This window comes from Carassius auratus, chromosome 13, assembly GCF_003368295.1.
Source record: "Carassius auratus strain Wakin chromosome 13, ASM336829v1, whole genome shotgun sequence".
Taxonomy (NCBI): domain Eukaryota; kingdom Metazoa; phylum Chordata; class Actinopteri; order Cypriniformes; family Cyprinidae; genus Carassius; species Carassius auratus.
In genome coordinates, this window is record NC_039255.1 from 1,448,067 (window position 1) to 1,465,566 (window position 17,500).

The 17,500-nt window shown below is 40.7% G+C and overlaps 2 protein-coding genes across 7 annotated transcripts in view; one reads left to right on the plus strand and one right to left on the minus strand.

The window, feature by feature from the left end:
* LOC113112302 (phosphofurin acidic cluster sorting protein 2) overlaps positions 1-12,121 on the minus strand; it is a 31,387-nt gene extending 19,266 nt beyond the window's left edge. Inside the window, exon 1 of one of the 2 annotated variants that reach the window (XM_026277733.1) lies at positions 11,625-12,121. In XM_026277733.1, the coding sequence (XP_026133518.1) occupies positions 11,625-11,824 (200 nt within the window). In that variant the 5' untranslated portion in view covers positions 11,825-12,121. The remainder of the gene's footprint in view (positions 1-11,624) is intronic. The other variant, XM_026277734.1, reaches the window with a different exon arrangement.
* Positions 12,122-14,487: 2,366 nt separating this feature from the next.
* lbh (LBH regulator of WNT signaling pathway) overlaps positions 14,488-17,500 on the plus strand; it is a 9,695-nt gene continuing 6,682 nt past the window's right edge. For 3 of the 5 annotated variants that reach the window (XR_003293415.1, XR_003293416.1, XM_026277749.1), the window contains exons 1-2: positions 14,488-14,621; positions 17,367-17,454. Coding sequence is in view for 3 of the 5 variants with exons in the window: in XM_026277749.1 (XP_026133534.1) it covers positions 17,377-17,454 (78 nt within the window). In the remaining 2 variants the exon portion in view is untranslated. Of the gene's footprint in view, positions 14,622-14,798; positions 15,124-16,759; positions 17,205-17,366; positions 17,455-17,500 lie in introns of those variants that run through there. The other 2 variants (XM_026277751.1, XM_026277752.1) reach the window with 2 other exon arrangements.

The following is a 17,500-nucleotide window of genomic DNA, read 5'->3' on the forward strand; positions in this document are numbered from 1 at the left end:
GGCCCACGTGAGTTTTGCTGTCTGGGAATGATTCGCGATCCCGCTCCGAACTCCCGAACTGACTCAAATGATTCGCGATCCCGCTTGAATCCGCTTTGAACTCCCGAACTGACTAAAATGATTCGCGAACCCGCTACGAACTCCCGAACTGACTCAAATGATTTGTGATCCCCAAACTGACTCAAATGATTCGCGAACCTGCTTTGAACTCCCGAACTGACTCAAATGATTCGTGATCCCCAAACTGACTCAAATGATTCGCGAACCTGCTTTGAACTCCCGAAATGACTCAAATGATTCGCGATCCCGCTACGAACTCCCGAACTGACTCAAATGATTTGTGATCCCCAAACTGACTCAAATGATTTGCGATCCCGCTACGAACTCCCGAACTGACTCAAATGATTCGTGATCCCCAAACTGACTCAAATGATTCGCGAACCTGCTTTGAACTCCCGAAATGACTCAAATGATTCGTGATCCCCAAACTGACTCAAATGATTTGCGAACCTGCTTTGAACTCCCGAAATGACTCAAATGATTCGTGATCCCCAAACTGACTCAAATGATTCGCGAACCTGCTTTGAACTCCCGAACTGACTCAAATGATTCGTGATCCCCAAACTGACTCAAATGATTCGCGAACCTGCTTTGAACTCCCGAAATGACTCAAATGATTCGCGATCCCGCTACGAACTCCCGAACTGACTCAAATGATTCGTGATCCCCAAACTGACTCAAATGATTCGCGATCCCGCTACGAACTCCCGAACTGACTCAAATGATTCGTGATCCCCAAACTGACTCAAATGATTCGCGAACCTGCTTTGAACTCCCGAAATGACTCAAATGATTCGTGATCCCGCTACGAACTCCCGAACTGATTCCAATGATTCGCGATCCCGCTTGAATCCGCTTTGAACTCCCGAACTGACTAAAATGATTCGCAAACCCGCTACGAACTCCCGAACTGACTCAAATGATTCGTGATCCCCAAACTGACTCAAATGATTCACGATCCCGCTACGAACTCCCGAACTGATTCCAATGATTCGCGATCCCCAAACTGACTCAAATGATTCGCGAACCTGCTTTGAACTCCCATACTGACTCAAATGATTCGCGATCCCGCTCCGAACTCCCGAACTGGTTCAAATGATTCACGCTCCATACACCGAACCAGGGCTGGACTGGGACAAAAAAATCAGCCCTGGACTTCATCCAGACCGGCCCACTATGCATGTAAACATGCGTGCGCACACACACTACATGTGTATACATACATTAATCTGCATGTAAAGTTACTGATTAGAATGTATTACTATCAAAACCAAGAAAAAACTATTAAAATAATAAACAAAGAAAATGCAAATGATTGTATCAGGCTTAATTTTAAATATCTAAAGGTCTTAATTTATGTGCTTCTTATTATTGTAATATAAATATTAATGCTTAGGCTACACAATTTCTGCTGTAACTATTTCATCTGCTGCAACATAACACTTCTTTTGTTTTGTTTTTTATATTAATTGACACAAATTACCTCTGACCTGTTGGCTGCTTATAGTAGGCTAGTATTAAGACCACTGATCTACAGTAAACGTGATTTATAAAGACCACTGATCTACAATAAAATAAAAGAGTAATTAAGACAAAGAACATTGTGTAGTGATTTATAATTAATTTTTCTTAACATAATCAAAGGCCTTTAAAAATCCTTGAAGTAGACTGGCTTATATAGTCATACGCAGAGCTCAATGCTAGGGTTCAAAACTGTACTTGCCCTGCCAAAAAAAAAAAACATAAATAAACATAAAATTGCTATTGTTTTCTTTGTAAATAAGCTGCAATCTCATCTCACAATTCCAATTTCAATTCCACAATAAACACTAACTATTAAGTTCAAACATTAATGAAGACAAGTGATCAGTCAGTAATAAAATAAGAAAAAATGATCATAAATAGCACCGTTTTCAGGTACAGATATTGCATAATCAAATGTAAATACTTCACTTAACACACACACACACACACACACACACACGTACATACACACACACACATATACATACATACATATATATCCTTGTTAAAGCTGTTACTCAAGAGCAGTTTTTCTCTTTGTCTTTTGTTCACATTAATGAAACAGACCGACAGAAGGTATAAGGCTTGTGCCTGGCACTTTAAGGGATTTTTTTCTCAATTGATTACAAATTGAAAAAAATAAATAAATAAATAAATAAATAAATAAATAAATATATATTTATATATATATATATATATATATATATATATATATATATATATATATATATATATATATATATATATATATAATGCAGTTTTCATTATAATAACAATTATTTAATGACAGGTGAAAATATAATAAATATGTACTATAGTGCATATATTTAGCAAAATACTCCTTTCTTGCGGCTATTTTTCTCAACTAACCTGCTATGGTCTTTAAATGGCTTTCTTGAGGCAAAAGTAACATTCTGTGAAATAATTGTTCTCCTGCTGTTTTGACTGATGACTGATTGATTGATATTATTTATGAGGCATATATACATTTCTGTAAGTTGTACTGTATCTTTAAACAGAAAGTAACAGATGATAGGTGTAACGTAACTTGAACTGAGGCGCTAAAGCGATCTGTCACGTCACATTTTCTGACCCCAAAACGGTATTGCCTGAAATTTGTAATAAAATGGACAGAACCTGAGAGCTGAGAATTTTAAATGTAATTTATATAGATCAGTGAGTGGTGGCATATTACAGCTGGAATATCCTTAACAATCAATGCAGTAGCCTCCGTGTGTCATTACACTTCTGTGTCACCTCAACAGTCAAGTCCCGTCCTGCTGACGTCTTCACTCAAGTCTTTTGCACGAATGGAAAGGAGAAGTAAGCATAACAATTAATATAAAAATATAGCCCTAATTAATAAAATATTAATAGCAATTATATACGGCTAGCCTATATGAATGAATGAATAAATGAATGATGCGTTTATATAGTGCTTTGTTGTGTATTGTTGTCCACCCAAAACGCTGTACAATCACGTGTCTCTCCTCATCCACCCGCAGTGTGCAGATATATATACCTAATGTTACATATATTTTATTTCAAAGAGCAATTCTGTTTTTCATGGTTTTAATTTAAGTTTCAGTTTGTTTACTTTAAAACTCCTGCTCATCATTGGTTACTCTTACATTAAAAGCCATTATATAAACTATTAAAGAATATCTGTAACAAACGACCCCACATTGTGACACTATGAGCGGCTATAAATAAAACAAAACTGATGGAAACACTCAATAGAGGTTTAGAAATGAAGTGTCTTTGTGTTTCAGAGAGCGTGAATAACGATCGGAGCCGGTCCTGAGCGAAGCCTCCAGCAGACGAACACAAAGACTTTTACATCCCTGCATCTTTGTCTGTCAGGAAGTGGATTTACAGCCTAAAGTACAGCACTGAAAGCTCTCGTGTCTGCAGTCCACACAGCTCTTAATGCACAGAGACGGTTCTGAAAGAACCAGAACACACATTTACTCAAATAAAGTTGATTATACGCTGTAAAACCTGATGAGCTACAGTCACTTAAATAAATCATCTGAACCTTAAACTAAGATTAAAAAAAAGATTTTTTATTTCCTTTGAGTACACTAAAAATGCCTTATCTTATGTTTTTTTTCTACATATTTCTCTACATGGGTTAGAGCAGCATTGCTCTTGTGATTGATGCACACGTACACATATTAATGGGAGTATCGAGGAAAACTGTTTGCTTTTGGATCCGTAAACAGTGATGCGTGATGACAGACTTAACAATTACATAATGACCTTGTGCAAAAACACATAAAATAACACCTCATTCCAACATTTACTGTCCAAAGCGAAGCATGGTGGGAACTCATTTAGTTCAAAATCTGCATAATGCAATTGAGTGAAAGGAACTTCCTCCAGTTCATGTGAGGATACAGCACAGATACTGATACCCCTGAACTCACGAGAAGAGGAAAGAGAACATTAAACAGAAGAAAGAAAGTGTTTCTGTGCTAAAACTCTTAGTCAGGAGATTCCTGACAACACTCTGATAGAGAAAACAGTCAGAGAGAGAAGAAGCTGGACGCAAAACAATCAATAACAGAAGAGAAAGTCAAAGCTCAGCGAGAAGAAACTGCTCTCGTTTCATTCAGAAAAACAGTAAAAGAGTGAATAAAACAAGCCAAAGATCTTTACGCTTCAGCACATGTGATCTACAGATGTTCACGCTGCTCAGTACAAGACAAGAGCAAGACCAGGTTTAACTGAGAGAATCAGACGTCACTGCTCGCCCGAACAGAGATCTGGACGCCTGTCCGAAAGCTGTCTGTCCTTCAAATAAATGACCTGTAGCTGCTGGAAAACCACACGCAGGAAATGCCTGAGTGAAGAGAGAGAGAGAGAGAGAGAGAGAGAGAGAGAGAGAGAGAGAGAGAGAGAGAGAGAGAGAGAGAGGAAGAGAGAGAGAGAGAGAGAGGAAGAGAAGAGAGAGAGAGAGGAAGAGAGGAGAGAGAGAGAGAGAGAGAGGAAGAGAGAGAGAGAGAGAGAGAGGAAGAGAGGAGAGAGAGAGAGAGAGAGAGAGAGAGAGAGAGAGAGAGAGAGAGAGAGAGAGAGAGGAAGAGAGAGAGAGAGAGAGATTGTTTCGGAGCGGCTCCTCCCTGCACGAGGACGTCCAAACTCTTCCGACAGGATCCATAAACTGTGATCCCGCTGTGATTCCTGAAGCTGAAGAACGGACGGGAAAGTCCTGGATGACCACAGACGCAGTAATCCCCATCAGAAGCTACACTCAGAAATAACTAGTAAACTCACAATTAATCACAGAGAAACATGAAACACTGAAATAATCTATAATATTTTTACAATGTAAAGTCAAGGCCCAGTCACATCAAGAACAAAACCTATAACTATATTAGCGTGCAGACCAAATTTTATTCTAAGATGTTTTGTCATCTGTCACTTTAAATGCTAGAACCCTTTATAGTCAGCTGGATTCTAGCTGGGAAATCGTTCCTCTGTGTCGCTTTCATTATAGTTGAGGTGTGAACGCACTATTCTTTAATATTTAGACTGATTTTAAAAACAAATCATTATTAAGGTTCACAAATCAAGATCCTTTTCCTATTTGGCGCCTAAACTCTGGAATAACCTACCTAACATTGTTCGGGAGGCCGACACACTCTTGCAGTTTAAATCTAGATTAAAGACCCATCGCTTTAACCTGGCTTACACATAACATACTAATATGCTTTTAATATCCAAATCCGTTAAAGGATTTTTAGGCTGCATTAATTAGGTAAACCGGAACTGGGAACATTTCACATAACACCCGATGTACTTGCTACATCATTAGAAGAATGGCATCTACGCTAATATTAGTCTGTTTCTCTCTTGTTCCGAGGTCACCGTGGCCACCAGATCCAGTCTGTATCCAGATCAGAGGGTCACTGCAGTCACCCGGATCCAGTACGTATCCAGACCAGATGGTGGATCAGCACCTAGAAAGGACCTCTACTGCCCTGAAAGACAGCGGAGACAAGGACAACTAGAGCCCCAGATACAGATCCCCTGTAAAGACCTTGTCTCAGAGGAGCACCAGGACAAGACCACAGGAAACAGATGATTCTTCTGCACAATCTGACTTTGCTGCAGCCTGGAATTGAACTACTGGTTTCGTCTGGTCAGAGGAGAACTGACCCCAACTGAGCCTGGTTTCTCCCAAGGTTTTTTCTCCATTCTGTCACCGATGGAGTTTCGGTTCCTTGCCGCTGTCGCCTCTGGCTTGCTTAGTTGGGGTCACTTCATCTACAGCGATATCATTGACTTGATTGTAAATAAATGCACAGACACTATTTAAACTGAACAGAGATGACATCACTGAATTCAATGATGAACTGCCTGATAATTGAGTGTTTAGTTTTGTTCTATTGCATTATTGTCACACTATTTTCCTATTTAATAGTACTGTAAAGTGCTTTGATCTGTATTGTTAAAAGTGCAATATAAATAAAGGTAACTTGATTAATAAAGCTAAGGTTCTACTCGTGGTTGGTGTGAGAGGCCTTCAGTGTCACTGATTAAAGAGGGCTGATTAACAACAGCTTTAGTGTTACAAGGTTACAAGCTGCTTACAGCAGGTTTGTTTACAGCAGACGAGGCTTTAGAGCATCTGATTAGATGACCAAACACATGCAGCTCATTGTGTGTGTGTGTGTGTGTGTGTGTGTGTGTGTCCTCAAGCACTGGCCCTGATCGTCTCTGTCTTTAATAACACGTTGAGTCTGTGAAAGTGTTTGTGCTGATATCTGCAGTGACGTCCTGTGGCTTCATCTCAACCAGAGGAGCATCTTCACAAATACAAGTTTTTATATATTATCTAAATATATTTGGATTCTATGGAGTCAATTTAAGGCAGTATATATATATATACGCAAAAAATTTACGTTTTGCAAACGAAAATTAAAGTATTGAGGAAAATAAATTAGCTTTTTGCTGTCATGATGATCAGAGACTTTCAAGTGGATCATTTATTTTTATTCAGTAGCATTAAAACATTCATGTTCTCGTTTTATTTACTTTTTTAACAAATGTACACTCTTAGAAAAAAAGGTTCATTGGGGTTCTATATAGAACCATAGGGTTCTTTACTCAACTCCAAAGAACGTTTGTTGCTAAAAAGGTTCTATAATGAGAAGGAAGAACCCTTTTGGCACAAAGGTTCTTTAGGATATTATTAATTAATATATTACATTATTCTACAACATTTTGTATTTGTAATTAAATTATTGTTTGTAGTAACTTAATATCACATTTTAATCATGCTGATTTTTGGAGAAAAATTGAAATCAACTCTTCGTGTGATATTGATTAAATACAAAAAATTATATAAATGTATACATTTTCTAACCCCCATATCTTGAATTTTGTGATCATTCACATGCATTCATAAATGCATTTGAATACACAGAATAATGCAGTGAAAGAACGCACTCAAAATGCACACGCGCACTAGTATGACTTCACCATGTAACTTTACATAAGATGCGTGCTCTTTTTAGGCACAATTTGTTTAGTTTTTGAATATACTTGATACTGTTAAAAGGCACACAAAGTTCACATATCACACCTAAACACGCGTGGAAAACGTAATTATAACTACTAAATTAATGCCCATCCATATACAGCTATGATTCCCGAACTCCTGAACTGATTCAAATGATTCGCGATCCCCAAACTGACTCAAATGATTCGCGAACCCGCTACGAACTCCCGAACTGACTCAGATGATTCGCGATCCCGCTTTGAACTCCCAAACTGACTCAGATGATTCGCGATCCCGCTTTGAACTCCCGAACTGAATCAAATGATTCGCGAACCCGCTTTGAACTCCCAAACTGACTCAGATGATTCGCGATCCCGCTTTGAACTCCCGAACTGAATCAAATGATTCGCGAACCCGCTACGAACTCCCGAACCGATTCAAATGATCTATGATCTACCACTCTATGCTGCTCAGTGCTCGTGTAGGCTACTACTGAGAACATAGAGCGCCCTCTCGTGTCTGTAGACGGTAATGTTTTATCTTGGTCCTAGATAAATGCGATTTATAGTCCAGGGCGATTTATGCTTTTTTCCTCGTCATGACGTATTTTTGGACTGATGCGAGTTATACTTAGGTGCGACTTAGTCTGAAAAATACGTTAATGATAAAAAAATAATAATAGCCTTACATTAACCTATATTACATGAAAAGACATGATCAACGGACTGTGGGATGGACAAAAATATTTTATCAATCTCTGATAATCTCAGGTTGCTCTGGTCACCCTGGTTTGTTTTTTCATTAAACTCGTGGTCACGACATTATCACGTTCCCAAGAATTAATATCTCGTGGCCACAACAAAACTAAACCAAAAAGACTTGAGTTAAAAAAAAATGTTTATAATTATAATTTTATGCCAGTAGTTATGTAAATGAAAAACGAATTCGCGATTGATATGAAACTTGAGTCGTAGACCTCTTTAATGATGTAGGTTATAGTTGATGAAGTGAATTGCATTATTTTACATTAAAACTAGCAGTAACCCTGAATTAATGTGAGCAAAGAACGCTTCTGTGCGCTGGCGTCCTCCACAAGTTAAGAGATATTAAACAAATACTTGCAGTTAACCAAATGATACACATTTTAATGCTATAAAAGTGTGCACATCGAGAGAAATAAACAGCAGATGTTCATGTTAACAACTTCTTTGAGAAAACGCTGCTAATACATTTGTTAATAAAGTAAATAAAATGAAAACATGAAAGTTTTAATGCTACTTTAAACGATCCACTCGACAGGACCTGGATCCATAGACAGTAAAAGAAATGGACACAGCGACCCCATTGGAACTCAATTGAGACAAGTGAAGCCCATTTTTAGCGTTTTTTAGCACTTCCGTTTCTGACGCCCAGACTCAAACGAAGCTTGACGACGTCAGCAACCTGTCTGACAGATGTAAATCTTCTAGTAGCTGTGCGTGCAAACTGCCATCGTTAATCTTGCAGAGACGGCGAGCTTGAGCGGGGAGTTCTTTGTCGTGAGTGAGCAGGAGTAAGTATTCTGATTAATTATTTTGTATAGTATTTTAAAATGTAACGGCAGTACGCCATATTAAGTTAATTGCCTGCGAGCTTCTCCTCCTGTCTGTACGGTAATGCGACAGAGAGACGAGTGGTTATGACGCAATCGAATGCTAATGCAAGTGAAGTTCTGCTACAAGATGGCGGCACGCAGCCGACTTCAACTTCCGGTCGACTTCCTTGCCGCCTGCCTGGATCAGTGATCTGCGTCTCAGGACGATGACGTCACTTCCAGGGAGTCGTGTTGTACACGCCCCCATCCCTTGACTCCGCCCCCACGTCAAAACAGTGCCACAAAGAGAGACGTGCAGAAAAGTGAAGCGCAAAGGAAAAATGGTATCGCAAGCTCAAACTAGACTGACATGCAAAATAAAAGCAGCGTTGCAAATAAATTAATAGATATGACCATGGAAAATATTTATTTCAAAATCATTGCTTTCGCACTGTTTCATGTTTTGCAATTCTTAATTTTTGTTTGCAAAAAGCAAATGTATTTTCCTCAATACTTTAATTTTCGTTTGCAAAACGTAAATTTTTGCCTATATAGTGACCGACCCTGATCATCTCAGAACCAGTCATCTGATGCTCCTGATGTTCGGATCTCGTCTTGTCTTCGGTGTGGTGGTGTGCTGATGAAGGGTGGAGTGAGTTTCTGCTCCGTGTGTTGAGTTCAGATCCCGTCTGTGTGTAAGCGATCCGTCTCGTGAGGAAGCCCCTCATAACAGATCAGAAGCACAGCTCATGTCTAAAGACGCTCAGGATCTCATGTTCACCGGCTCCTTCACATGCTGTGACTTCAGCGTTCAGATAACACTGACCATATTCCCTCACAACATGTGTTTATCAGGCGTGTGTTTAACACATCTGTGTGGATGTGTGTTAGCAGTTCATCTTTCTGAATATAAATATCTCACTCTATACTGTATGAATAGTGAGTATGGTCTAGATTAGAAGTAGGGTCATTAAAAACAGCTGGAAATATAACACACACACACACACACACACACTTTCTGAACACTTAACGTCCTCATGAATCTGAATCTTCATTCTCTGCTTGAGAAAGTCACACACAAACACACAAACACCTCACTTCACCTGAGTGATAAAGAGCCGTTACTGTAATGTGATGGCTTCTGTGCATTTATTCAAAACTCTTCTATCATCAACATGTTTTATATTTCACTGAAAAGATTTTAGAATTATTTTGTGGGGCTTAAAATGATAAATGTGGTATTAACCTTCCTGTGCTTAATCAAGGGAGAAAGCAAGTCATAACAGTAGGAATAATCTTTTGTTAAATATAGTCAGAGGCGGGTCTGGATTAAACTATTAGTTTGATCTGAAAAACTGCAGAAACAGTGTGTTTGTGTGTGTGAGTATCCTGCAACGGTGTTGTTGTCATGTGACTACACTCACTAGCTGCTCTCCCATTGGATGATGGCGTGTACTTCACCAACATACTGGGACGACCTTTCTGAGCCATCACAGCTCGACTACACACACACACACACACACTCACACACACACTCACACACACACACACAGCCCTCACTGGGCTTGAACTCCTGCTGTAGCGGCCGAGAGAGCAATGAGACGAGAGCTGGACACATCTGGGTCAGAGCTGATTAATGGAGCCGCTCCTGAGAGGAGGCCAGTCCCACACCTGCACTGGGCACACACACACACACACACACACACACACCACACATCTGCAGCACTGCATGCACTACACACACACATCTTGATCCTGATCACTGCACTATAACCACAATGACGTCACTAAACTGCTGAAAGTGCTGCGTGATGTCATCGGTCAACAGTTTCTGCGCTGTAATCCATCATTCCCAGTGTTTTCCTGACCTCAGCAGCAACCTGAAAAACTAAAACACCCCGAAGTCTCCAGAGCAGACGGACACGTGTTTCTCTGAAGATCTCAGCCAAGTGAACTTAAGAAAGAGAAACACAAACACACAAAGAGTGATGGATAGATCCGTCACGGGAAATGTGTTTACATTGCAGTGCAGCACTGTATCTCTCCGTCACACACACACACACACCCATCTGGAGCACTGCATGCATTACACACACACACACACACACACACACACACACACCGTCTGCACTTCATCAGCTTGAGAAGCTCCATGTGAAGAATGACATCAGGGTGAAGGAACATGTCCACTAACTTCCCAGAAAAACACATTATGACGGGGGTGTGAAAGCGTTCTGGAATTCCCCAGAGTGAGAGCGAAAGTTCGGATACAGAAGGAAACGGAAAACACAAGAACTGGAATTCTGAATCCTGAAACAGAAACACCAGAACAGACGCTCATCTGCTGCGACTCACTTCTCAACACATGAAGAATCACATCCATCTCCCAAAACGACCGAACTATGGAGAAACGATCCGTGCAGCAGGAGTGTGTGAATCCGTGCAGCAGGAGTGTGTGACGCGTTCGGTGTGATTCTACTAGAACTCAAAGATAACTGACCACAGATAACAAGACTTACACAATAACAAGACAACATTAACAAACAACACTCCACTAACCACGATGCTCTCTGACATTGTTTACTAACACATTCCTTCTTCTGTAGAGCACTAAAGAAGATATTTAAAAATATATATTCCTTAAGAATTCCAGAAAATGAAACACAGCACTCTTTAGTTTAAAAATATATTTTGTGTTCCACAGAAGAAATCTAGAGAAGAAATCTTTAACTAAAGGTTAAAAGGGATGTAAATGATAAGAGAATGATGATTTTGTGTGCACCATCATGTAGATACCACACTTTCAGCACCACAGTAACACATCACAGTACTATAGTGCTGAAACATCAGTGTAAGGAAGAGATGCCGAACATGAGTAAACATGAGTTTGGTGTCACACTGTCAAACTTCCATCAGAGAAGCTGAACAATCACACACACACACACACACACACACTCGTACCGGGGCACGCAGCTCGGACAGGAGCGGTCGATCTCCCAGGTGGCGAACAGGTTCATGGGGACGGGCATCGCCCCGGATCCCCCGGAGCCCCACAGCACTGCTCCTGCTCCGGACACCGCTGTGGGAGCCGCTCCGCCGCCGCTGCCGGGGTTCAGGAAGGCGGCCCGAAGCCCTCCTCTCTCCAGCGCTGCCGCCATCATCGCTTCAGCCGCTCCGCTCTCGCATGCACCGATCAGATCGCGACGCGGACCGGAGAGACCAGAGCTGCTGCCGCGCCGCGCGTCTCTGCGCGAGACTCCGCTTCACCGGAGAGGATGAGTGTCTGAGGCGGAGCTTCTGCAGCGCGCGCCGTGACCGACAGAGGGCATCATCATCATCATCATCATCATCATCATCATCAGCGCTGACCTCAATACACACAGATACAGAAAGAACAGGAGAAATGGGAAATATACATACACACACTGCAAAGATGTAAGTCATAATAGATGGAATATAGCCTACCGTATTTACAAACAGAAATATTTGTAAAAAAAAAAAAAAAAAAAAAGTATACCCAACAACCACCATTATTACATTTACATTATGCATTTGCTTAAATGACATCATGTGGATGTGTAGAGTTATTAATTCTACACAGCTTTGGTTTGCCTGTCCGAGCTGTCAGCTGGGTTCTGGTTAGTGGGGGTTAGTTCTGGTTAGTTCTGGTTAGTTGTGGTTAGTTCAGGTCAGGGTTAGTTGTGTCAGTCTCTGTAAGTTACTCTGTCTGAGAAGCTCTGATGAATGAGAATCAAGAGCTCAGGTCTGTGACGGACAGCAGCATGTGAGGAGCACACATTCCTCTGATAACAGCTGCACATTACACACAGAGCCTCTTCCACAAATACAGTCAAAAAGAGGATGTTTCTGTATCTTTCTCTGGTGAAACAGTCTAATATTTTTAACAAATGTTGAAAGTTGGTTTATTGTTGAAACTAGTCAAAATTAAAGTAACACAACATGGGCGTCTCCAGTGTTGACTTCATCTCTCTCGCGTTCTCTTACACACACACACACACACACACACACACACACACACACACACACACACACACACACACACAGTCTGTCCAGGGATGTGCTGGACTGTAGCTCTATCTAGTGGAGAGTCTGGAGCACACACACATCTTCACATCTTCTCTGACTGACATTAGAATAGTATTTTTTCATGTCATTACATTGTTTAGAGCATAAGAACAAAATTTAATTTTGAATAATAAATCATCAATGCATTTTTAGGTTTCAGGATTTTTTTATACCATATGTTGTATAAAGCAGATTCTCAACTATGTTATGAAAGATATAACAGAAGGAGTTGATATACACTTTTGTTTTATGCAGTATGTGTGTAAAATGGACATAAGAGGGTTTACAATGTGTATCTATACACTATATCTAATGTGCACACTGATGTTCCTGGGGCAACATGTAATGACAAAAAGATGTGTAATAATAGGAGCAATAATTAGCAAGGTTTTCATAATATTATCTAATATTTCATAGGAATATGTTGTGTCTCCCAGAACGTGTAATGATCACACTTTTAGTCCTGCTGTCCTCTGCAGTGGACATGAATGAAATCAATGTCCTGTGGTTTTTTGTTGACACTCACACAGAGCGCAGTCATTAGTCCGCTGGCTGTAATTACACACAAAACTGAGAGTACACTGCGTTTACTAAAGTGTTTTCTTAGCATTTCAACATGGCATCATCTTCTGATGAACACATGAATGTTTATTTGAATTACTGTCTATTGAACACATTAAAATGCACGCATTTGTTTGATTTTCTTGTGATTTCTTATGTAAAGCCAAACCTCTTTCACATAACATATATTCTTATGCCGTACCCCTGAGATTTTAAGGTAATACATTTATAATTAAGCAACAGATTTGCAGGTTAATGGTCACATTGCATTGGAGGTAAAAGAAGGAAATATTTCCTCTTTTTAGTACTGTATGTGTTTTACTTTGGTTGGAATGTACTTCATGTTGTTAATAACAACAAATGGAATATATTTTCTTTCTCTTTGTATTTTTATATCAATATGGCACAATATTATATGCTATTTAAATCAATGTGATAAACATCAGGTCTGATTATATTATGTAAATTGTATGATGTAATGTAATTTGGAATCAGGAACAGACTACGGTTGGCAAGTAATCTTCCACACAGCTTTCAGAAGAACAGTGGTTACACACACATATAGTGAAGGGTTTGATCAGAATTATTGCTAGAGCAATGTAGTATTCACTGGATATCAGTCTCTAGTGTCACTACTACGCTCTTTTCTTCTTTACTTTGCTCTTCCTCAAGCTTTTCAACTGTTTGTATCTGTTGTTCTGTGTCAACTCTAAATGTTATCAGGTGGTGTTATGTTTGTAAAGTCTATTTGTGATGTTCCTGGAGACAAGCTTTCAGCTGACGGCCAGAAGAGGGCGCTGAGAGACAAGTGTGTTTAATCACGTGTTCTTCTCTCCTGTCTGTGAGTGTAAACATCAGCTGCATCATGATCTAAAGGACTGAAGGCTGTCGGGTAAAAGAAGAGAACACTGATGAAGTTCACTCAGTCTTCTCTCCTTTACTCCTGACGTCTTTAATACAGCGTTTTCTGTCCTTTCCTTCCATGTTAATGTCGGAAAAAATAAAGATTGCAAAAATTTAGAGCAACATTATAACGAAATAACCTACATTAGGTGAAATTTCCCTTTAAGACTATTTTAAGAACAGATTTGACCAATAAGCAGTATTGGCGATTTAATGACATGCACTTTTCCACTCATTGAGCGCGATGTGATTGAGGAAGTATGTCGGGAGTGGGCGTGGCTTCCTCGGCCGGCCACGCCTCCTGAATAAGAGCCGCACGCGCGCTCACGCGGAGACCGAGCAGCTGATGAAGATCGTCTGGAGATCCGCTGGTATTTGACTAACTCGCATCGGCGGATGAGCTCGCAGGTGAGATCTCGTCCTCTCTTAACTCTCGTGCAGTGTGTTGTGCTGTGTTGAGCAGCTCGTGGCTCTAATGTCTCTTCGGCTGAGCTCAGTCCGTGTGTGATTGTCTTCATCGGTCAGTCTGAGTCACAGATCAACAATCAAAGGTCACGTTCCGTCACGAGTCTCACATTTCCACAGACGGAGGCTCTGTCTCACCCGTGTTTCCATCAGGGCTTGTCATCTCCAGTGTCCTGGTGCTCCGAGTGTCTGCTGAATGAAGATCTTTCGTGAAGAACTGTAGTTTTTACAGCACTCTCATTGTGTGAACATCATCGGAGTCACATATGAGGGAGATTCCTCACACCTCATCATTCTTGATGTTGTTAAATTCACCAGTTATCAAACACCTTCAGTTCCAGCTCCACAGAAGAGTCAGTTCAGGATCAGAGTGAATACTGAATCACAAACACTTATTTCTGACTCGTCCCTGAAGTCCTGGTGGATTCTGCATCATCAGTTCAGAGTAAGTAAGTGATGTGCACTTGTGCAGTTGTATTTTCAGCATCATTCCTCCAGTCTTCAGTGTCACATGATCTTCAGAAATCATGATTTCACTGCTCGAGAAACATTTCTGATTATTATCAATAATAGCAAAGTCAGATTGTGCAGAAGAATCATCTGTGTGTGTGTGTGTGTCTGGAGTATCTGGGCCGGAGGTTGGAGTGTGTGTGTGTGTCTGGAGTATCTGGGCCGGAGGTTGGAGTGTGTGTGTGATCTGTGTGTTCTGTTCTTCTCGGAGCAGGATGTTTAGACGTTCTTCTGGAAGCGCTGTGTTTATCGCTCTGGACCTTTCTCTGACTCTGTCTCACAGAAAGCTCTTGGTTTCTTTCATGTTTTCTATCTTATGGAGCGCATCTGATTCAGATCAGTTTTCAGACCTTTATTTTAATCTTTGAAAGGCGAATCAAAATCACTGCTGCTGTCACTGTTGCACATCGTTTAATTCAGTGTCTTTATGAGCTGCTCTGATGTAATGGACCCGAGTTATTGAAAACACATGAAGAATAACATTCACTCGCATGATATTGTTGTAAATAATAGTATTTCAGACGAGAGTAGATCAGACTCATTCTAATGAGAGCGGTCACTGTGTGCTGGAGAGTCTGAGAATAACATGCTGCATTCATATAAAACTGACCACACTTCACCAATCCAGTCACACTCTCACAGAAGGGAAACTTCATGCAACGCAGAAACTTCTGGAAACGTTTGTCAAAGGTGATGTATTCAGATGATAATAATGATATTATTCAGGTTTCAGGATTATTTATGAGCATCAGCAAACACATGAACAGAGAGACCAAGAAAACAGGTTTGACTGAAAACATTCACACAGATCATACGTGAACACAGACCAGGACTCTTAGAGTTAACTAAAGCTGCAGCAAACATTAGAGAACACAGTCATTACTTGAAACTGGAATAATACTGAGATTACAAAACAACATAATAAAAAAAATAGTAGTAGCTTGATACTAAATGACATTGACACAAACCAAATGTGAAACAAAATAGATTTCATCATAGATCACTCATAAATATGATGGACGAGCGTAAAAGACAGATAAATATTAATCAGTTTGTTTAAAATCATCCAACAGTGTGAATGGAAAGTGAATTAAAGGTTCAACATTGCACTCGTGGTTTTTGCCCTGAGTATCAGCGGCGTGTGGTGGTTCAGATGAAGTCCCGACGCTCTCGTTCTGCTCAACACAGGGTCATGGGTTCAGTTCCCAGCACATGCATGACCTGATGAAGTGTAAACCATGAGTCTAATGTAAATCACTGTGGATAAAAGCGTCTGCCAAAAACATGAATTTAAGTGATGACAGGGAAATAAGAGTCCTGCTATTCTTTGATTCGACAGTAAAGCAGAGATGAAGTCTCTCAGGAGCCTGTATGAGAGAAGTGATGACCTGACCTCTGACCCCGCAGTGCTGGAGCGATCCACACTCTTCTGAAGAGCCTCGTGCACGCCCACGGTTCACTTTCACTATGATTAATGCATTTAGCAAACACTGTTATACAGAGCGGCTTACAGTGCATTCAGGATAACATTTTTTACCTAACATGTGTTCCCTGGGAATCGAACCCACAACCTTGTGCGGTGCTAACACAATGTTCTACCACTGAGCCACAGGATGCTCTCTCTCCTGTCGCTGGTCTTCAGTGAAAGGCCTTTGCATTTCCATTCAGTTGGGAGATTTGGGATTATCCCGTGATGACATCATCTTGTTTCTAAAGTGTTGGCAGTTATGCAATGTGTTTCACATTTTGGCTCATGGATGAGGGGATCTCAATCATCTTTAGCGTCCTACGCTCCACTTGACTTCATTTCCTTTAGTAGAAGCAACAGTGAGTGGATTTGAGCTCTGAGAGATGTTCTCTTCATCCGCTGGAGCGTGGAGATCCCAGCAGGCTTGGTCTCGACAGACAGACGCAGACGTGTTGATCTGCAGAAGAGCTGATGGTTTGGGGGTTTCCAGTGTGGTGAAGAGTCAAGGGCTTCCTGTATGTAGCTGTGCTCAGAAAGCAGTTAGCGTGGTAAGAGACGAGCGAACCTGCTCGGTGCGAGAGACTGTTTCAGTTTGTTTTATTGTAGAGAAGCGCAGGGACAGAATGTGTCCTGGTCAAACGCAGAGTGATCTGAGCTGAAGAGAGTAACTGTGTGTGTGTGTGTGTGTGTGTGTGTGTGTGTGTGTCCAGCGGATCCGTGATGACCGACGTGATGATCAGCGCCGCTCCGAGCGACGACATCAGGCTCAGTCCCAGCAAACACCGCCTCAGCTTCCAGGTAACAGTCCCACACACATCGTTAATTACATTTTAATAATCAAGAA